Genomic DNA, 23,561 nt, shown 5'->3' with positions numbered 1-23,561 from the left:
AAGAGAGACAGAGAGAAACAGAGAGAGAGAGAAAGAGAGAGAGTGAGAGAGAGCTGAAATTTCCTCCACTTCGTGGTCTACCCTTGTCACGGTTCCATTCTACGTAGTAGCCTCGGTCAAAGAGTCGTTTCGATCAACGGAGGAATGCTTTTTTGGACGGAATCCAAAGAAGCGAGATTTCACTAGTTCTCTGAGAGAACCTCTGCCAACATGAGGACTCGTCCTACTTCCGTGTGTCCTTCAAATATATATATATATATATATATATATATATATATTCCCTTTTTTTAATTCTTTTTCTTAATAATATATATGTACATATTTCTATTTATTATTGAAACTTGATAAACAGATGTACAAACGTACGAAGAAACGAACGTACAAACGTATGAAGAAACGAACGTACTTACGATTCCAATTCATAACTATTATCGATGCAATGGTATTTGATTTTTTTATCGGATCACTGTTAATCTTCGTTTTTACATGTACACTAATCACTTGTGATATCTCATCGATATAATGAATCTTAATAGAAATCGCAAATTAATCTTAGCACATCCTTTCGAAGTTTCGATTTCGCCCAATATTTATCTTAATTATGACCTTGAACTAAGCTAAATAAATAAACAAGTTACAAATTGGTCAATCATTCACAGACGACGTACATTGATATAAACGATGAACACTAATTCAAATATTTTCCTATAGAGTAATTAAGAAATATTATGATAATAATCATCATTAATGAAGATTGATTTTATTCTAGGTAAACTGATCGTTTATTAAAATCTAAATTAATTACACTTATAAAGAGTGAAAGGAAAAAAGAGGCTGATAAACAACCGGAAAGTTAAACCGGATGGAGTGCAATAGTAGAATCGTCGAAATCGAACGCGTGAGATACTTGGTAAAAGAAGAAAATGGGAAAGAGGAAGAAAAAAGAAAGTAGGAAAAAAAGAAAAAGAAAGAAAGAAAGAGGGAAAGGAAGGCAATGGGAGATGATATCGGTGGAACGAGATACCGATGCATCGTCCCTACTTCTCTCTCACTCTTTCTCTCTCTCCCGCGTTCTCCTCGCTTGCAGGCCATGTCTCGCGCGCATTGTTTCTCCTATCGCAATAATAATACTCGCCGCGAGCCGCTGCAGCTCGTGCTGCACACCGATGGACACAGAGGGTCACGCGTGTGTACATAACTGGCAGGAGGAGAAAAACGAAAGAGAGAGAAAGAGAGAGAAAAAGAGAGAGAAAGAGGGAGAAAAAGAGAGAGAGAGAGAGAGAAGAAAGAGAGAAAGAGAGAGAAAGAGAAAAAGGAACGAACGAAGAGGCGTACTCGCGTAAATATCTAAGCGATCGTACGCGCGCGTCTGGTATCCTTTTCAGTACATGTAAGAGAGAAAGAGAGAGAGAGAGAGAAAGACAGACAGACAGACAGAGAAAGAGAGAGAGAGAGAGAGAGAGAGAGAGAGAGAGAGAGAGAGAGAGAGAGAGAGAGAGAGAGAGAGAGAGAGAGAGAGAGAGAGAGAGAGAGAGAGTGAAAGTTGTAGGCTCGATAGGAGGAGGCAAGAGAAAGAAGGGATCGGAGGATCGAGATATCTCGCGTACGTGCGGTGGCAATCGATATCCAGACATCTATATCGAGAGCACATCGATCCTCTTGCCATAAGAGAAAGAGAAAGAGAAAGATAGAGATAAGATCGTTGACTTCGTTTTCAAATCTTTACACCTGTCGATGTAAGTCGGTCGCTCGTTTATCAAATTCTCTTTCTCTCTCTCTCTCTCTCTCTCTCTCTCTCTCTCTCTCTTTCTCTTTCTCACTCTTTCTCACTAATTCATCAAATTTACATATCATTCGTTTAATATATTTTTCACTTAATATATACATGTATGTATACATGTATGAGATATATATATATATAAAATAAAAGAGATAAAAATCGCTGAGAAATAGAAGAGTGACAAAAATTGTATTAATTTATTACCAAATTGAACGTATCGATTTGGTAGCTTTATAGTCGTTGTTGCGTGTGGAGAGCACCGGACTGTTGAGGCACTATCGCTTAGATATGTTAATTTCAACGGAGCAGCATACTTTCTCTCTCTCTCTCTCTCTCTCTCTCTCTCTCTCTCTCTCTCTCCCTCTCTCTCTTGCTCTCTCTCTCTCTCTCTCTCTCTTGCTCTCTTGCTCTCCCTTCTTATTTCTTTCTCCATCTTACATCTTGACCGAGCGCGACATATGTACATACATAGGACTTACACGTGCGCGCTTGTGCTCCTCGCAGACTCCATTTAAATTAGACCGCCGTTACCGGTGCTACTGCCGCACGGCGGTCTTTCTTCTTTTAATAGCTTCATTCGTGAATTATGTTTCTCGTCGTATAACGTCGAACGAGTGCAATGATTTCGACGAAAACGATAAACCACTAGTATGTATGTATGTACGTATACATGAAGTTTGAGAGAGAGAGAGAGAAAGAGAGAGAGAGAGAAATATAGAGAGAAAGAGAGAAAAAATAGAGACCACGTGCTACATGTCTGGCACGACGAACTTGTGACGTGCGAGAAGTATTCGCGATCATCATCGTCGTCGTCGTCGTCGTCGTTGTCGATGGCTCGCAGTCGTTAAATCGTCGGCCACGTCATATTCCAGCTAACTATAATCATTCGGCGTTATCGCAAAACGATAAACTCTGTGGAACCGTCGAATCGAGTATAAGGTCTCCGTTGATTCGGTTTTCTTATTTGCGTGTATGTATATGTATGTGTAGAAAAGAGGCGAGAGGAGGTAAGGGTAAGAAAAAAGAAATAATATCTCGAGATCTATGTACGATCGATTGTTTACGCGGAAAATTCCTTAGAAAATTTACTACGACAGAGATACGTGGAACGCTCAGAAGAAGGACGCAGACGAGAGGGGAAGAGGTAACGGTGGTATATCTAGACGGCGTTCGATCCTACAATTTTCTTCAAGTTTCCATTCCCTTAGTCTATCGAGCACCACACGAGAAAAAGAGAGAGAGAGAAAAAGAGAAAGAGTAAGGGAGAGAGAGAGAACAAGAAAGAGTTACGTTATAAAGACGTCGCAAGGCTTGTCAGGGGGCGCCGAACTTTTCGTGATACGTCCCTGGCCCCAGTTGGCGGCCCTGCTGGGTGGGTACGCGAGATAGAATCAGTAGCTGGAGCTAGTTAGATGATAACATCGCCGAGCCGCGAAGCGAGGGTATATGGACTGGAGTGGAGAGGGCTGGGGAACGAACGAACGAACGAGATAGAAAGAGAGAGAGAAAGAGAGAGAGAGGGAGGGAGAGAGAGAGAGAGAGAGAGAGAGAGGGAAAGAGAGAGAGATAGATAGATAGAAACGGTGGAAGAGAGGCAAGCGGAGAGCGATCGTTGATAAGAGCCGGCGCGCAGCCGATAACGCTCCCTTATCTCCGTCCAGTGGCGCCGCAACTCTCAAGGCTTTCCAGCCTCGACACCACTCGTGTATGTATATATATATATATATATATATATATATATATATATATATTTATATATATATATTTATATATATATATATATATATATATATATATATATATATATTCTGACTTCTCCGCTCTCGTTTCCTCGAAACGAAGGTGGAAAGGAGAGGCTCCTCTCTTCGCGCGTATCTATTCCTCCCGACTTCGTCTCGAACCTTCCATTAATCCGGAAAGTCCTTCATTTCCGATCGAAATAGAACTTCTCTTACGAGGATGTGAGACGAAATGATTTGCAAGAATGAGCTGCTTTGAAATCATCTCTGGTATATATATGATATATCTAACTGGATGGTATTAGCCGGGGTGGTGCCGTTTCAGACTCGAATAGTCTTATCTTACTGGTAGAGTTTTCTTGAGCTATGCAGAAAAAGAAAGAGAGACTCGATCTCTCTTAGATAAAGAAAATTATTTTCGTATCTCCATCCACAAAAATGGGTGGAGCAGGAGGGGGTGTAGGCGGATGGTGGAGGGGGAAGGGGAAGTAGCAGGATCGATATAGGAGTTCCATTTTTATCTGTCACCGTTATCGAGGCTACGATAAGAGGACCATTCGAGAAATTGCGAGCGCCTGTGAAAGAGTGACGTTAAGAACCAGAGAGGAAAGAGAAAAAAAGAAGTAGCGAGAGAGAAAGAGAGAGAGAGAGAGAGAGAGAGAAAAAAATGAAGAGAGGTGGGGTTAAGAGAAGAGGAGGAGTCGGTGTGTTATCACAAGGATATCGAGGTGTGTATAAACTGGGACACAGACGGAGCGAAGAGATACGGAAGACGAAGAGAAGGAGGTGGAGGAGGATGAAGAGGTGGAGGTGGGAGAAGAGGCGTAGAGGAGATTCCCCGAGAGATAGGAGGATAGGATGCCAGATTCCCGAAGGAGATTAGATCTCAAACGTGGATATGGTCTACCCTCGGCTGCGTACAACTCATCCGGTTCTCTCTGTCTCTGTCTGTCTCTGTCTCTCTCTCTCTCTCTCTCTCTCTCTCTCTCTCTTTCTCTATATATCTATCTCTTTCTTCGTTTCCCTCTTTTCTCTCGTTGCCTTAACAAATTGCCAAGCGTCTGACGATACTACTCGTTGTAGGTATACCCATACTCGCGTACTCTTATTACGAAGTAAGGAATATCGTATTTTTTGTTGCATAGAAAATTGGTGAAGTAAGAAAGAAAAGAAGAGAGACAGAGAGACAGATAGATAGATAGATAGATAGATAGATAGATAGATAGATAGAGAGAGAGAGGGAGAGAGAGAGAGAGAGAGAGAGACGAACGTCCTTCGGACGATGAATCGGTTCTATCCTACGATCGACTACCTCCTCTCCTTGCCAAACCTTGTCGAAGATAATGCCAGGCGATAACGGTCCAAAGGAACTCGAAGATAAAGTGTGAGTCATCCGCCGTGAGATAAAAGCCCGATGGCGAAAGGATAATGGTCCCGTGGGGTGGATTCACGCTAGCCGGAAATAACAATGGTCCGACACATAAAAACTTTTCCAAACAAAACGAGAAAAGAAATCATTTTTCATTAGCTTTTGATGGATATTTAGATTCATTTTGAAGGTTTAAAATCTTTAGAAATAGAAAATGAAATAGACAATAGAGAGTTTCGCGTATTTGTACTAAAACAAACGATTCCATCGTTTGATAAGTGGAAACAGTAGAAGCGAAGCGTGACAAAAAGAGGAAACAAACGGTGAGTAACATTCGATGTTCATGCACGATGAGAATGGAATATCTGGTGACGGATACAACCGCTGACCGAGAATGACCGAGACCGACAACGACCGACGGCCGACAACGACCGACGGCCGACAACGACCAACGATCGACAACGGCCGATGACATTGAACCTGTTGGCTGAACTGAATCGAACGATGTTACGTACGAAACAAATTAACTAAAGGAATGTTAGAAAAAAGAACATATATCCATAACGTCTGAGATTAACGCGATCTTCAAGGAGACAATCATTGAGAATCGTAAATAAATGTAAATAAAGAGAGATCACATTTTATTCTCTCATGTGTGAAAAATCAGAGTTTAATTTACTGTATCCATTCATAGAGTTGTGGCATTATCGTAAGATCATACAGATCGTCAACGCAATACGAGCTCGATAATTTTATTACCGTATGCGATACATTTTTTCAAAGATTAACGATTCCATATTAGTATAATTAATGTAAATTTATTTATTTATTTATTTATTTATTTATTTATTTATTCTAAAACGAAATCTGAATATGATACATGGAAAGTATGATAAAAAGGATTTCTTGACGAGTAATAATAAAGTTGAGGAATTGCAAGGTATTTACTTTGAAGCTTACGCCAATGTAAGCGGATCGCAAAACGGAGTGTCTGCGTCCGGCAAGGAGGCGCCTCTCAATTTTCGAAATCGAGTTAACGCGAAGCACGATGTGGGACATCCAACGAACATGTCACTGCTGCTTCAAACTGGCGACACAATGAGAATGACAAGGATGCCAACAGTGCGGTGACTTTATCTGACGCACCGACGCACTGACGCATCGCCAACGAGCAATCCACGTTCTGATGAGATAGTGTGAGTCACTGGACGGACTTCGAGAGATCAAAAGAGATCGGTGGAATAAAAGGAGAGAATGAAAAATTTAGAGAACGAGAAATGGAAAAGATACTAGCTGCTTTTAGGTGGGAGTTCGCGGTGGTAACGTTGGAAGAGAGAAAGAGAGAGAGAGAGAGAGATTGTTATCAACACTTTCCTGTGTCCTGCCACGTTCTCAGAAGAGCATTCGAGCTGTATGAGGAAACACTGTCCATGAATTATTCATGGCCATCGCCAGACGACTGCCAGCGCATCGCTACGTACTTAGGTGCAATACTCAGGACACTCGTTTCTCCCGCAAAAATTTCTCAAGTCTAAAGGACAAATATATGTATATATATACATATATATATATATTTGTCCTATAGACTATATATATATACAGTATATAAGAAGATAAGGAAAAGTCTAACCAACGTCGAACAATTCGATTATGGGATTATTGGACGACTCGAATCTCGCGTTCTCACAAAATTCAAATATTACGGCAATCCCTTTCCGATCGTCTAAAAAAGTCTATTCGCAACGTGCGAAATAGATCTAATCCAATATGCCTATTGTTTGGGATAAGGATCGATCTTGTTTGCCAGATTTTTGCCTTGTTCTTTTTTTTTCTTCATAAGTATATAACGAAAGGTCGGCTCCCAACAAATTCTACATTGTGTTAGCATGCGTCGAAAAGACGCTCGAAAGAGGGACGAGCGTGTTATCTCTCGCACGTCAAAACAGTGCAAAGTTTCGTCGGTTGGGAGAGGCTCGGTATCTCGGTCGCAGCAGGTTGTGTGTACGGAGACTTGCTGGCACAGATATCAACGCCTCAATGTCAGAAGATAGTAGTCTCGGAGAGACTTCAGGAGGTGAGGATGTTTAACGTTCGGAAGAGAAAGAGAGAAAGAGAGAAGGAGAGAAAGAGTGAAAGAGAGAAAGAGTGAAAGAGAGAAAGAGAGAAAAAGAGAAAAAAATAAAGAATATAATAAGAACAAGATCTTCAAATCATTTTTCACCTAGCGATTTTACTAGAAAAGTTTACCTAGCTAGTTAGTCAAGAGAGAAGGAAGAGTCGAAAGGCCAGCTCGGAAATAATTTTATCTATCCTGTAATCTAACGACCGAGTAAAGAATAGATACACATACACACACACACACACAGAAAGAGAGAGAGAGAGAGAGAGAGAGAGAGAGAGAGAGAGAGAAGGAGAATGTTGTATACCGGAGCACGCTCGATCGTTATCCATCGATTAAAAATACACGAACCTGGAGAATTAAACGACGGCACGACTCTGCGATTCGAAAGCTATTTGTTCGAGGAAACATCAAAAAAAAGGAAAAAAAAAGAAAAAAGAAACAAGAAACGTAAAAGTGACAATTTCTCCGTACGTGGGCGGTATTTCAGAACATGGGAGAAATGTGTTAGTATAAGAGAGAGAGAGAGAGAGAGAACGGGCTCGAGACAGACGCCACATTTATCCGGTCGAGCCGATAAACGATCTACGTCGAATCGCAAAGCCGCGTGATAAAATCTGATTACTTAGCCCGACGTCACGCGTTCGACTTTCAGATGCGCCTGCGTTCTTGGCCATTATGCTACTCTCTCTCTTTCTCTCTCTTTCTGTCGCCCTTTGTCCTGAAACTCGTCTAGTCTCTCTCTCTCTATCGCCCTTCATCCTGAAACTCGTCCAGTCTCTCTCTCTCTCTCTATCTTTATCTCTCTCTATCTCTACCTCTCTCTCTCTATCTCCTTGTCTCTTTCTCTCTCTACACATATATCTGAATCTTCTTTCTCTAAGTTATAAATATATCCGATAATATTTATGATAATCCAGTATATACCGTGTTCGAAATATTCGCGTGGAACTATTTTGATTTAATATCTTTAATTCATTATAATCCCAATGGTAATGGGATATTTCCTAAATTCATCATTAACACCATCGATTCACATTCGAATTATAAAAAAAAAATCTTAGTTAGATCTTGATTCATTCGTTAAAACGCAAAAATATTTCTTATAGAAAAATATCGATGAAAATTAATCGAAACGATCGAGGAAAACAAATGTGTTTTTAAATAAGTATTTCAAATAGTCAAAACGAAGTAACGAAGCAGGTAAGCTTGTACATCTTATTACTGCTACTACTATATATACTATACTACTATTACTACTATATATACTATACTACATTACTACTATATATACTATACTACTACTACTATATGTACTATACTACTACTACTACTATATATACTATATTACTACTAATACTACTACACTACTACTACTACTACTACTATATATACTATATTACTACTAATACTACTACACTACTATTACTACTACTACTACTACTACTACTACTACTACTACTACTACTACTACTACTATTCTTTCACACAACAGGTCCGACCCTAACATAGGAAAATAAGAGGATGATGATGATCTATCTCGGCGTGCCTTAGACGCAATAACGTATACGTTCACATACAAAACATATAACGCGTACTTACACTCACGAAGTAACGAGTCCCCCGTAGCTTCGAGTATTGCGCAAGGTCAGTGCCGACACGCGCGTTCACGCGCTGAATAAACCGGTGGCAGTGCAGGGATAGTGTCGGATCAAGTAATCTCTTCGAAAAGTATTAGTAAAAGTAAATAGTAGTGGTAAATAGTAACAGTAGTGGTAGTAATAATAGTAAGAAAAAGAAGAAGAAGAAGAAAGACAGATGTAATTGACGTGTTCGAAAGGAAAAAGGAAAGAGAAATACGTCTGTTTAAGAAGAGATATAATAATTTCTAGGATACTCCAATGTTTCAAAATATAAAGCGTGTCAATAATTAGATCGTGACGTCACGTGTCGATGTATCGAACAAACGTACGTACCAAACGAACGAACGACGAAAAAGTTATCTTCGAAACTATTTTCAATCGCTTGTAAATATTACCGAGTTCGCTCGTAATCCTAATATTGAAAATGTGTTCTAACGGGCCACGACGCTAGGAGCTTATCAGTCATTTCCATTTCTTGATAACCGTTCTTGCTTATCGCAGTCTGAGCCGAGCGAGTAAGCGAACGAACGAACGAATGAACGAATGAACGTTCGATACCCCTCTTTCTCCTTTTCCTTTGGCACCGTTTCCTTCTTGAAACCTCTTTTCCCTCTCTCTCTCTCTCTCTTTCTCTCTCTCCTTTGTTTTGTCTCCTTCTTTCTCTCTATTTTTATCTCTCTCTTTCTGTCTCTGTTTTTCTATCTGTCTCTTTCTCCCTCTCTCTCTCTCTCCCTCTCTCTCTCTCTCTCTCTCTCTGTGTCTTTCTTTCGTTTCGAGTCAATGTGAAGAATTCTGTCTCTTTTCTTCCTACTTTCTCGCTTTCTATCTCCCTTCGTTCACCCTCTTGCCTTCCCTCTATCCGGTAATAACTTCGACTATCGCCTTCATTGATCTTCCTATCACTGTTTTATCTCATTGCAGTAGCGTCGAGTGTCGGGGGTCCGTTCGAGTTCCGTTTCCTGACGATTTCGAAGGGTAACGAAAAGCGAACGCCGAAGGATCGATCATATTTCTTATACCAGTATACAGTTTGACATTTTTATTGGTTCGTTAAAATAAAGTTTCTTAATCGACGATCCATTTATTCATTTTTAATTATTGAAAAACGAAATCGGTAGGAGATCCTACGGATTTCCTTGCTTTTATTCACGTGACACATTAAATCTTTTCGTGATTGAAAAAACGATGGCATAGAAGATGAAAAAGAGAAAAGAGAAAAGAGAAAAGAGAAAAAGAAAAAGAAAAAGAAAAAAAAGTACAAAACGAAGGAGAACAAGAAGAAGAAGAAAAGAAGAAGAGGAAGTTGGTCCACAGTATTCATAAGATAAATAGTCCAATGTAATAGGCATAATAGGCGTTTCAATCGACGAATCGAATAAGATGAAAGAAAAAGAGATAGATAGACAGGCAGACAGACGGACAGATAAATAGATACATAAAAAGAGAGAAAAGTAGTAGGAATTCGCGGCGAGATTCGAACGTTGTTGATTCGATAAGTCGAACGACTGAGGAGGACATATACATATTTTATCTTTCGAGGATCTTTTCGCGAATGAGTACGAGTAATATCTTGCGAGGTTGGCCCACTCGCGGTAACTCTACTTACGAGGTTATACCGATAGGGCTGGGCTGCATTATTCAACGACACGCACTACACGACCACGCACGTAGACACGGCACGCACCATCGACCCACACACAAAAATACATATGTATGTTTAGATATATAAATACATAGGTACCTACGTGCATTCGTTTATCTATCGTCAAAATTTGAAATTCCGTGACCGATTGTCTCCACTCTTGTATCATAATGGTCGACCGAACGTTTTCTCCTTTTTTACTTTTGTTATCTTCTTTTTTTATTTCGGGGAGAAGGTAGAAAAGGGGAGAGGATGAAGTTTTTTTCTTTTTTTACTATTTTCACAATGCGCGTAGATCTCTTATATACCTATGTGCGTTATTTTCTCCCGACGAAGTTTGCGATAAGCTCGTTTAATGATCTTTATTGGAAGAAGAAGGGAAGAAGAAGACGAAGAAGATAAGGGAGACTCGTGTTCCTCGTCGTGATCGACGATCGTGCGATTTGCGTTGGATGCGCGTTGCGCCAGAGAAGAGATCGAGGAGCCCTTTCCTCGTTATTATTAATATTTCACAATTATAGTCGAGGTGCCGTTTCGCCGATCGCATGACACGATAAAACGTCGTCTCGACTACGAAATGCTCCCGGCACTACTCTAGCGAGAATTCGAGAGAGAAAGAGAGAGAGAGAGAGAGAGAGAGAAGGGGGAAGGAAGAGAGAAAATGAATGAGATAAAGAGAAAGAGAGGCAAAGCGCTCGTTAACGACGCCCCGTTATCGCATGAAAAATCGGCCGATCGTTGGGTGAGATTTTGCGTTTACGTTTCAGCTTCTTTCTCTATAAGAGAATGAAAGAAATTAGATCGGTACTATTTCGTCATAGCTAACTGCTATTTTAATTCTCTATAGTCAACATATCTCTGTGGGATAAACAACCAATTCTTTTATTGATTTTTTATAAACAACTTAAAAATTTATCTCCGTCTTATATTAACTTGAAATGATATTTTATTGATAATAGTATAAAATTATATTTCATTTCATTTTTTTTTCCAAAAGTTTTTCAGCCGTTGCTCCGGGAGATTTTTTTTCGTTCTCGTTTATCCTCTTTGCTTTGAGGCAGACGGAAGAAGAGAGCGAGAGAGAGTGAGAGAGAGAGAGAGAGAGAGAGAGAGAAGAGATAGACGGAGAAAGAAGAGCGTGGCACAATCGATAGGATATATCGAGGACAGAGCGTGGCCACGTCAATCGATAGCGCTCGTTCGATATCTCGAACCTGGCCGGGAGTAGCCGGGGGCGAGAGAGACCCCACCTCCTCCTGCGAGCCACGTACTTCCATCCGCGCATAATCATCGGCAATAAATCTCATGTTGCATAAGTGTAACGAGAGATACGGGATCGCAACGCATACAGCCTCGAGCGTTACCGTTCCAGGGTTGTTCGGGTGCAAAGCGTGGCCTCTCTCTACTTCGTTCGATCCTCTGACGACGATGACGACTACAACGATGACTGCAACTACGACAACAACTACGTGAGAGTCGTTAAAATTTTCCAAGAAGAGGAATTTTTTTCATTTTTTTTCTTTTTTTCTTTTTTGATTTCTCTTTCTCTTTCTCTCTCCTCTCTCTCTCTCTCTTTCTCTCTCTCTCTCTCTTAAAATTTCTGTGTTCTTTCGTTTATTCTCTTTTTTTTTCTCCTCTTTTTTTTTTTTTAATCAGATAGCATCGTGCATTTTATCTACGTTCGTTTAAATATAATGTGCAAAAAGGTTATATATATATATATATATATATATATACGTTCTCGTTACCAATACTGAATATTAATAAACTCTCTTGAAAAGTTATCGCTAAACGGTGAATGAAAACGATCGATTTCGAGCAATAGGAATAGTATCTATTCGATACTTAATCGCGTAAACACTGTTCGCAATTCAAGCGCCTGACATCTATGAGATAGAGAGAGTGGTGGATCGATGAAAAATCTCTTATCTAGTTCACGAGCTAAATATGTATCCAGTCGTCCGGTGGAATCGATATGAACGTAATTAATGCGGAACGAGCTAATTACGATTGCATGTCAGGCATGCTTGAAAAAGAAAAAAAAAAAAAAAAAAAAAAAATAAAAAAGAAAAAAGAAAAAAAAGAAAAGAAAAAAAAGAAAAGAAAAAAGAAAGAGAGAAAGAAGGAAAATTATTATGCAAAATCCTATTTGCGATTTAGATTGGCGAGATGGCTTAGTTTTCCCAATTTAATTCGTTGATAAAGATTGAAAGAACAGCAAAAAGAAAAGTAAGATAGAAAAAAAGTTCATCGAAACTCGAGAACTAAGACTTTTCACGATGTGTCGAAGTTATATGCGTTTCAAATCGACTCGTATCACTCGCAACATAAAGTTTATCGCAAGGCCAACGACGAATCCTAATCTCTAACGCGTAAGCTCATCGCGACAAAACCGAATGAGAACGTACTTACGTATGTAACCACTTACATACTATACACGTAAATATATAATAATAAGTCTACGTGAAATGATAGATTTGACTTTTCTTCTTCTACAACGTTTATACTTACGCAAATTAAATAAAACTAATAAACATCTTTTACAATGATTATACATATGCAATTTAAATAAGGCATATAATAAATATCAAATGCAATTAATATATCATTAATCTTAATAGATATATAACAAGATGGACAGAAATTCAACTCGCACAAGTAAACGTGCAATCAAGACAAAGAGAATTACTGAAGACAGAAGAAAATAACGAATGAATAAAAATAAACTATGAGACGTTTCTCGAAATTCATCGGTAAAAAGAGAAAAGATTTTTCCTCTCTTTCTCTCTCTCTCTCTCCCTTTCTTGAGTTCTTGAAGAGCGACCGATAACAACAAAGACTTATTCTTCGCAAGCGATAAGACTTCGCGGCAACGTGTCGAGCTAAGATCGTTAATTGTCACTCGAACGATAAGCATCGTATTCGTTCGACGTCGTCAAACGCTTATCTTCGACGATATACCTACGTATATTATTATATTTTCGTATCTTCGACGAAACTACGTTTCACTGCATTTTTTTTATGTGCAACGAGATGACCTTTCTTATATTTATGTTTCTTTTCATTCTTTATTTTTATTCTTTCCTTTTTTCTTTTTTTCTTTTGATCTGTTAACTGAGAAGACTTTCGATCGGTAAACGTGCATCGTGTATAATTGTGCAAATGATAAATGATAAATGAAGTAAGCTTAACATAAATTAATGGATAGCAATATTTCTATCATTTGTTTTTCTTTTTTCATTCAAAAGAGAGACTAAAATTATAGATACTTCCTAATTAAAATAAATTCTAAAACGTAGATATGTTATAAACAATATGAATTATTATTTAATTTATATAATAATTTTAATATTTAACAATATTAAATATTATTTTAATAATTTTATACAATAATAATTTAGTAGATTAAAAATATAATAATCTTATATTTTTAATCTATTAAAGAAAGAAATGTATAAAAAATATATGAAAAAGAGATGTACATTGTCCTCTTTTTGTAATGTCTTAATATAATTGAAAAAGAAAAGAAAAAAACAAAAAGAACAGGGGAGAGAGAGAGAGAGAAAACAAAACAAAACCAAACAAAACAAATGATTAATTTATTCCCTTATCACGAAAGAAATGAAATTATCATGTCGAGTTAGATTCGAATATTTCACTATTGAAAAAATTAATTGATCGCCGTTGGTCGTTTACAACGAAGCATGATCACAAACGGACAATCTAGATTCGATTTAGGAAGAACTTGGTAGATCGACAAAGGCTTTTCGTGAAAAGGTCGCGGAAAAACTTTTAGGCTCGTTCGCTATCTATTTGAAAATATTTATCTATAAGTTGTTATCACTCGCGTGATATCGCGTGTTATTCTTTGAATCGCGTGTACCATGGCGATTCATCAAACGACGGCGGCGGCATGCACGAGCGACGCGATGAACTCGCGCGTTCTTCCATAATCTCATAATCGTCGATGCGGCCTAACGAATATATTCTAACGCGTGAGAGACTCGTAGGATGGATACCATCTGCTATAGTTTCAATCGATGTCCTCTTACGATTCCTCTTTCGAATTATGTCCCTAACACACGAGACAATATGTACATACATACATACATATATATATATATATATATATACATACGTACATACATATATATATATACATACATACATACATACATATATACATACATGCACATATACATACAAACGTACATATATGTATATATATATATATATATATTTTTTTTTCTTTATCCTTTTCTATCGTCAAATTTTTCATAATCGATATTTAAGCGAATAAGTTAATATACATAAACGAATTTTTATCAACATTTAATATATGTCACGTTGATTAACTTGCACGAAGTTTACACGTGGAAACGCGTGAATTTCGACGAAGATTTGAACAGAATGAGAGAAAGAGAGAAAAAGAGAAAAGAGAATGAGAGTGAGAGTGAAAGAAAGAGAGAGAGAGAGAGAGAGGAGAGAGAGAGAGAGTGAGAGAGAGAGAGGTAACAAAAAAAAATATCGAGGCAGCGGTTAGTCGTTGGAGCGATTAATAAATCCCACGAGCGGCCCGTAACTCTCTCCACGGGCTATAACTCGAAATAGTTGGCGCGGCTTATCCGCCGTTGATCGGTCTCACTTACACGATGCGTCGATGTTACTAACTTGTCAACGTGATTCTACTATTGTTTAACGTTCTAAATCAATTTAGAAATCAATTTAATTTACAGATCTAACTCTCTCTTCCTCTCTCTCTTTCTCTTTCTTTCTTTTTTTTCTTTAAAAGATAAAAATGAAAAAAACAAACAAAAAAAAGAATGAAGAAAAACGAACATTATTTTCAATCAAACATAGCAATTAAACTTTGGCTCATATTTCAGCTCGAGACAGAACGTAAACACGAAGTGTCAGTATCGAAAGATAAAATTATCAATCGAGACATTTAGCACAACTGAAAGAGAGAGAGAGAGAGAGAGAGAGAGAGAGAGAGAGAGAGAGAGAGAGAAAAGATGAGAGGAGAGAGAGAGAGATAAAAGTGCATCGTGTAACGTGGACTGTTCAACTCACACCTGTTGCAGCCCGAGTACCGACACCACCGCAAAGCGACACGGACTTTGGAGCACGGCAATCGATTATTTAGCAACAAGCCGCAGAAATTGGAAGGTTAATTTCGCCCGCTTGTTTACGCTCGTCCGCAATTTGATCGGGCTTCTCTCCTTCCCGCCACTATTCTCTCTCTCTCTTTCCTTTTCATTCTTTTTCATTTCTTTCTCTCTCTTCATTTTTTTTTTATTAGGACAATCTCAATGCATTTCTCTTTTTCTTTCTTTTTGTTTTTCTCGTTAGTAAAGTTTCAATGCATCTCTCTCTCTTTCTCTTTCTCTCAATTTATATTTTGTCAGAGACCGAGTAAGATACAATGTATATGTAGTTACATTTAAATTAAAGGAAAGTCTATAGAAAAATTGTAGGTTTAATAAGAAAAACCACAGATACGTGACTAGTAATAGTAAATATAAACATTTAAATTTATATCAAAAAGGACGAGCCTTGTACAAAGGGATAGATTATATAAATATCTTTATAAAAAAGAAAGTATATGTATATATATATAAACCTAAATATCCTCATTATACTACAAGACCCCTTCACACCTCCATCTACGCTTTCTCATATCCTACAGGCCCTTTCTTAACCGTTACTAAAAGAAACTTTAAAAAATCCTACCTCTTTCCTTTGTTTTCCTTTTTCCGAAAATCTGCCCAGTCAGACACCAATTTTTATTTTTAAGTACTAAAAACCTTCTTTTCGATTTCTACTTACAGACATACAATAAATTATAAATCTTAACTTATAATTCCCGAGTTAGTCATTATATTCGCAGACGGAATATCCATCATATTACGTCCTGATTACTACTGAACCTAACACGTAACTGAGATAAATTACCAGAAAAAATGAGGGGTATAATAAACATAAAAGAATTATTGAAGAAAAAAGTTAATCTATTTCTAGATGGACAAATAAATTCGAAGATACAGATAAACTTTAATCTTATATGTTATAAAATTATTTTGATTTATCACACACGATATATTTTCTTTTTCTTGTTTTTGTTACCACAGTATAATTTCTCTCTCTCTCTCTCTCTCTCGCTGTTTTTATTTATATCCCTATTCCTTCGATCTATACCTACAATAACGTTACAGATTGTTGCCTCATTCATAAGTCATGCGTATGCGGCTTTAAAAGAAGTCACGTGATCAAATGCGGTGATCACGTGAACGTCCTTATAATTGTGCTTGAACAGATTCGATGGGACGTTTGATTTTCTTCGTGCGTTTTATATTCCGTTCGATTCATCCGACCCTGACGCCTTATATTTCTTTCTCTTTCTCTTTCTCTTACTGTCTCTCGATCCCGGCATCCTCGTATCGGAAAGCCATGGGAAAGAAAGAATTCGCAGGAAAGTCATCCGACGCGATGGGACCAAACGATATCGCGGGCCTCGCATAAAACTCGACTATCTTCGCAATCTGATGCCGCACGAACCAGTTTTCGGTACGCGCTCGAATCCTTCTGTTCTTTGAGATGCGCGCGCGAGAATTCGAAGGAGAAACCTCCACTATTCGAACTTTCCTCTCTCCCCGCCGCCTTCTTAACGCTCCCCTTTACCCCTCCCACGACATCTCCGCTATCGAAAGAGAGAGAAGGAGAAAGAGAAAGAAAGAGAGAAAAGAGAGAAAGAAAGAACTCACGAATCAATAGGGACGATCGATCGAGAGGAGAAAGCGGATCGTGCGCGCGCGTTCTTCTCTCGAAAGTCGAATGTTTCGAGCTCGATCGTGAAAGAAAGGAAAAAAAAGAAAGAATAAAAGAAAAGAAAAGAAAAGAGAATTGAGAAAGAGAGATAAAAAAAGATATAAAAAAAAAAAAGTAAAGAAGACAGATGAAAGATGCGACGATTTCGTTTCGATTAGAAACGTAATTCGTTCGATTCGAAATTCGCGTCTAGCATATCCAAAGAAATTGAGTTAGAGAATAAAAAGTAAAACAAAAAGTAAAAATACTATGTATAAATATAGATCAAACGCGATCGAAGATCTTATCTAAATACATTTTCATACGTTACACTATAATATTCAAATATCGTTATCGTTTGCTAAAGAAAATAGCTGAGAGGGAAAGGAAAAAAAAGAAAAAAGAAAGAAATAAAAAAAATAAAATAAAAGCGGCCATCTTGAAGAGAGATCGAACATAACTGGGTAAGTAATCAACGTTAGGATCTGGTCTTTTTCCATAAGGTCGTAACAGGGCAACGATGACCGATGGACGAGGCCGATGTCGATAACGTGGTTATCAACTGATCTGGGGGCGTCCAAGTGTTATCGTCGTTGTGCGATAAGTTCCGGCCTACCGATATGCCTGCAATCTCATCTGACCCAACTATCACTACCACTACCATCACAACCACTACTATCACCATCATCACAACCACCGTCATCACCACTCTTCTACCCACCCTCTCTACCCCTTTTTTCCTCTCTTCCTCACTTTTTTCCTTCCTTCCTCTTCCTCGTCTCTCTCTCCTCTTCCGCTTACTTATCTAAGTACGTTCCACGCGAAAGACCATATTTTTCTCTATTTACTTAATTATTTACTTTCCTCTTTAACGACGATGAAGAAACATCACGAGAGATAAGATCGAATCGTCGGCGAGCAAAAACTCTCGCGCTCTCGATCTCTTGCTAAGGATAAAAATATACATCTACATAAACACATGCACACGCGCGCGCATGCGCGCACACACATACATACATCAGACATATCGATAATTATTGCCAGGTGAAATAACATCGAAACGAAATAATTTCGATAAATTGTCACCTTGTCACGAAACTAAAAATACTAGATCGGTGAACGTTATTTTATTTTTGTTTTATTTTGTTATGTTTTGTTAATTTTTTTCCATAATTATTAAATAAAAATATATTAGGCAGGATGGCAACAAAATTATGAGATCACATTAATAGATATACGTATATATATTATGTGTTTATGCGATATATACTTGGCGAAGTCGAAGGAATGCGTGGGACGAAGACAGACGGAAAGCTTTATCGATAGATTACCAAACTGGTATTATAATTGACGTCAGGGAACGTTTGAAAGATTAATCTAATGATTAACGTTCTAATCCTGATAGCTTCGTATAGAAATGGCATACCACGTTGTTGGTGTAGTTCGTAACGATAATCGCTTTTGGTTGGTTTAGAAAGGTTACCTCGAAGGTTTCCTTTTTGCTTCGTACAACTCAAAAGAAAATATTTCATATCGATCTAGGATCGCATCGTGTTACATAATCTTTCATCATTTCTTTTCACGATGACAAGTTTGTATTGCATATAAAAAAGAATATAATGAAACAGAAATAGAATGATAAGGAGAGAGAGAGAGAGAGAGAGAGAGAGAGAGAGAGAGAGAGAGAGAAAGAGAGAGAATTACATTCTCGTAAAGCTTATCGCGCTTGTCGCAAACGATGCATGGAAACGAGTCGTTCTGTTACGTTCCATTTTTCTACGATATTTTCTTAACCTTGTCGGCTAAAAAGAAGAAATCGCGTTTCTTACAAAACATTAACGATTTTCTTAAACGATCATTTCCACCTGCACTCAATCGCATACCACATTTTCTGTCTTATGTATGAGAAAATAAACTTTCAAATTATATGAGATAATAAAAGATATAATAATTATATTAAATGAGAATTTATATTTGAACTACGACCCTTTACAACTTGCGAAATGACGTCCGACCGGATCGTCTTGTTCCCATCGATTGCACCAGACATCTTAATTAGATATATATCGATGATTTTATCTATAGTAACCGATCCGTATTCAATAACTCCCTATCTAACAGTTCCATCGATCATTATCTGATTATGACTAATGAAGTTGATAAAAAATATTATAAATATAAAGGAATATATAAATATGAAGGAATATATGCTGGTATTTGTTAGGAACATCCGATGAAATAAAATGGCTGCTATATCATCGTTCTACCTCTTCCTAAATCGTAATCGTACAAAAATTCCAGGATTCACTATACTGAATCTTATTTTCTTTTTTATTTTCACTTTTCATATCTATTTTTTTTTTCATACACGCACACATACATACACTCATACAGGTACACGCACACGTACAGATACACGAATGAAGAAAATTCTTCTTGATAATGAAGAAATGACGATCAATCGATCGATCGATCGATCGATCAATCAATCAATCCGATCGTGTTTCTTCCTTTTTTCTGATAATCTCAATAGCGAAATTCTTCTGTTGCTATTTACTAACCTTCCTAATCGCAAGCACGTCTCGTTTCAAACTGCCCTATATATATCCTAAGACTACCACTCCCACTCCTTGAACCACGAAATCACGCCACCTGTTACAACTAACATTTGATCACGATCGTTTAAAATCAAATTGACGCAGAATTTCTATTGAAATGATATATGTATATTTTTGCTAATTATTTTTTCATTTCCGCTGTTTTTTTTTTTCTTAGAATTTATACTTTACAAACAATAATATTTGATTACAATCATTTAAAATCGAATAGACGCGAAATTTCCATAAAAATAGCTGATTTACATGTCGCTAATTATTTCCATTTTCATTCTTTTTTCTTGCTAGAATTTAGATCTTACAACCAACGATATTTGATCACAATCTTTTAAAATCAAATCGGCACGGAATTTCTGACTTACATTTAAAAAAATAGCTAACTTACATTTTCATTAATTATTTTCATTTCCGTCGTCTTTATTTTATATATTTTTTATTTCTTTTCTTAGGATTTAGACTTTGAAAACTCTATCATTTAATACGATTCTATTTCATTACAACTAAATACTTTTTCCGATTACAGAAACAATTCTATCTTTCATTGAAAGTTAATCGCGAATCAATAGGAAACAATATCAATGAACACATTTATACATCGTTTCTATATGTCAAAAAATATCGCTCGTCCCTTAATCCTATCAGTAGATAAGAAATCTTGTAGATTTATTCATTGATTAAATAACATACGTATATAAATACGTATAGAGAGAATGTAAGAATGTTTTTCTATGTAGAAAAATACATAAACAAGAAAATAAATAAAAGAATAAATAAATAATAGCACAGAAAAAAACAAAATTCGAAGATTCGTGTGACGATCAAATAACTTTTGGAAGATAACGCTTCGCTTATTTGATGAGTGTTAGTACTCACGAGCATTACGCATTTTACATGACACAAAATATGTCAAAGGCTTTATGAGTGAGCGAGCGAGCAAGAGAGTGAGAGAGTGAATGAATTGAAAAAGAGAGAGAGAGAGAGAGAGAGAGAAAATCGAGATAATATCGCGCGATGAAAAGTCACCTGGACGTGTGCGAACACAGAGCACGCATCCATGCGTGCCAAACTTAATGTAAGCGTCACCCTCCGCGTGTACAATGAAACGAAGTCGAGTTGAGGATCTATCAGAGATCGAAAAGGAAGATCGTGCTTTGACGTTGGGTATAAGAAATCGACAAGATCATCGGATATTTCGTCGAAAACGAGAAAAAGATCGAAAGACAGAATGTAAAACGATGATGTCCCTTGCTATTGCGATAAGAGTAGAATTTTTAGCTTGATGAGAAATTCGATCTCATCGTCCTCGCCTTCGTCCTCAACGTAATCGTCGTAGTCGTCGTCGCTGCTCGTCGATTCCGATCGAGTTTCTTCGCGAAGATACAACGAGATAGGATAAGATCTCCCTCTCGGCACAAGAATTACTTTCTTTATCATCTCTTTTCTTCGCTTAAACCCTCGATTACGTTGAACGAAAATTTATAAAAAAAAAAAAAAAGAAAAAAAAAATTACGAAGACGTGTTGTATTCCGGTCGTTCCTTATAAATGCCATGTTTTTATCGACACGGGATACATCGTATTGGTTGTGTTTTCGAGAAGATGAAAAATATAGATGCATATCTAATTAAATGTGTAGGTGGCGCGATCGAGAAATGTCGTTAAGTTGAAGGGGAAATAATATTACGTCATCTAAAAGACGTTCGGTTAGATATATCATGAGAGATGATATAAGTAGCGTGTGTAGACGGATGATTGAGCGATCATTGAATTAGAAAATATGTGTAAATGTCATTGAAATGACATATAATTGGATAAAGATATATTAGACATTGAAAGAAATAATGATAATGAAGAAACAGTAAAGAATAAAGACCAGTCGAAGAAAATCCTGAGAATCATGAAAATGGCGGGAAAAGTTAAAACGGCAAATATTGGGTTTGTTGCAATCGCAGAATGAACAATACATCGGTTATAACTCAATTTTATATACATATATATCTATGAAAAAAAATATATATATACATATATATAAATTAAAATTTATCGACGAATAATAATCTTAATAACGATCAATGAACGATCTAATTGAAGATTAAAATTTGAAGAAAAATGTTGGGGATCGCACAGTCATATTACAATATATAAGTTTTTAGATGTCAGTTTTGCGTGGCGTAGATCAAAACGCATTCGTTCTCAATTAATCGATTTGCTTCGATGGCCAATACCGTCGAGAGATCGTATCTCTATACACGAGCAAGTTTCGATTATACGATATATCTATGTATGTATGTATGTATGCATGTATGTATGTATGTATGTATATATGTATGTATGTATATATGTATGTATGTATATATGTATGTATGTATATATGTATGTATGTATATATGTATGTATTTATGTATCTATGTATGTATGTATATATGTATGTGTATATGTATCTGTGTATGTGTGTATGTATGTATGTATGTATGTACGTAATCATGTATGTTTGTATGTATGTATGTATGTATGTATGTATGTATGTATGTATGTATGTATGTATGTATGTATGTATGTATGTATGTATGTATGTATGTACGTAATCATGTATGTATGTATGTATATATGTATGTACGTATCTATGTATGTACGTATGTATGTATATATATATATATGTATGTATGTATGTATGTATGTATGTATGTATCTATGTATGTATGTATGTATATAATATGTATATAATGCGATGGCACGAAATGCGCGCGCGAGGGTGCGATAAACAGAAAGGGGACGAGTAATCGCAATAGGTGCGTTTATTATCGGGATATTCAGCAGCATTATCTCGCGACTGGGTTCCTCGTTATCTCGAAAAGGCGTTAATCGATCGGAGATCGCTATGATTACCGGAGTCCATCTCCGTCTAGTGGTATTCCCCTATTATCGAGGTTCGATCGATCGACGGAAATAATCGCGATGCGATATCGTTCATCGATAATATCTTTTTACTTACTGATCAATACTTTTTCTCTTTCCCTCTATCTCTCTCTCTCTTTCTTTCGTTTTCTATCTCTCTCTCTCTTTCTTTCGTTCTCTATCTCTCTCTCTCTCTCTTTCTTTCGTTCTCTTTCTCTCTTTCTTCCTCGTAAATCAAATCACGTTTTTTCTCCTACATCTCTTTATAAAATCTCTACCCTATTCAATCTGTTTGTTCGTTCGTTCGTTCGTACGTCCATTTGGTTGTTTTATTTTTCTCTAAATCTACTTTTTTTGAATTTATCTTAAACCTATCACCAAAATGTCAGATATAAAGTTATTGATTATAACATTCCGAGATATATCTATTACGTGGCGAGACACGCAGGAAAGCGTAAAAGCAAGCGATCGGGTATTTTCAATTCATGGCAAGAAGCCAACCATAAGAGAGAAACTAAAAGCATCGAAGAAGAAAGGGAGTAAGTTAATACAGAGACAGAGACAGAGGAAGAGAGAGAGAGAGAGAGAGAGAGAGAGAGAGAGAAACGGAGACGGAGGGGGATGACTCTGAAAACTAACGCGGCGCAATGGGGCGGCAGTCGCGTGCCTTGCATCCCCTAAACGCGTTCACTAAGCGATCACCGAGGAAACGGTTTATAGTCGTAGAGTTCCTGAAGTCTCACCAAGAGACAGACTCTAGCTAGTCGACCCTCTTTTACCAAAAGCTCGATCTTACTTATATACCCACTCGCAAAAGCTTATTATCGAGACCCAAGATCTTGCCAAATCACCAACGTAAGGGTAACCGCGAAGAACGGTGTAGGATCTTTGCCTAGAACACCCTAAAAAATTGTTTCTCCTTAATCCTTCGAACGATATAATTATATTATGATC

At 37.3% G+C, this 23,561-nt stretch overlaps 2 protein-coding genes across 2 annotated transcripts in view; one reads left to right on the top strand and one right to left on the bottom strand.

Annotated features, from left to right (window-relative positions):
- ush (Zinc finger protein ush) overlaps positions 1-23,561 on the bottom strand; it is a 141,738-nt gene that overhangs the window by 62,317 nt on the left and 55,860 nt on the right. The window lies entirely within an intron of this gene.
- The window catches only part of LOC146873101 (uncharacterized), a 37,547-nt gene continuing 19,747 nt past the window's right edge, over positions 5,762-23,561 (top strand). Inside the window, exons 1-2 of the mRNA XM_085656098.1 lie at positions 5,762-6,010; positions 6,774-6,962. Coding sequence (XP_085512224.1) covers positions 5,762-6,010; positions 6,774-6,962 — 438 coding nt within the window. The remainder of the gene's footprint in view (positions 6,011-6,773; positions 6,963-23,561) is intronic.

The sequence above is a fragment of the Vespa mandarinia genome, chromosome 3, assembly GCF_050613455.1.
Source record: "Vespa mandarinia isolate Hongniang chromosome 3, ASM5061345v1, whole genome shotgun sequence".
Taxonomy (NCBI): domain Eukaryota; kingdom Metazoa; phylum Arthropoda; class Insecta; order Hymenoptera; family Vespidae; genus Vespa; species Vespa mandarinia.
Note: the sequence above shows the minus strand (reverse complement) of the source record. Positions and strands in the feature narration are given on the sequence as shown.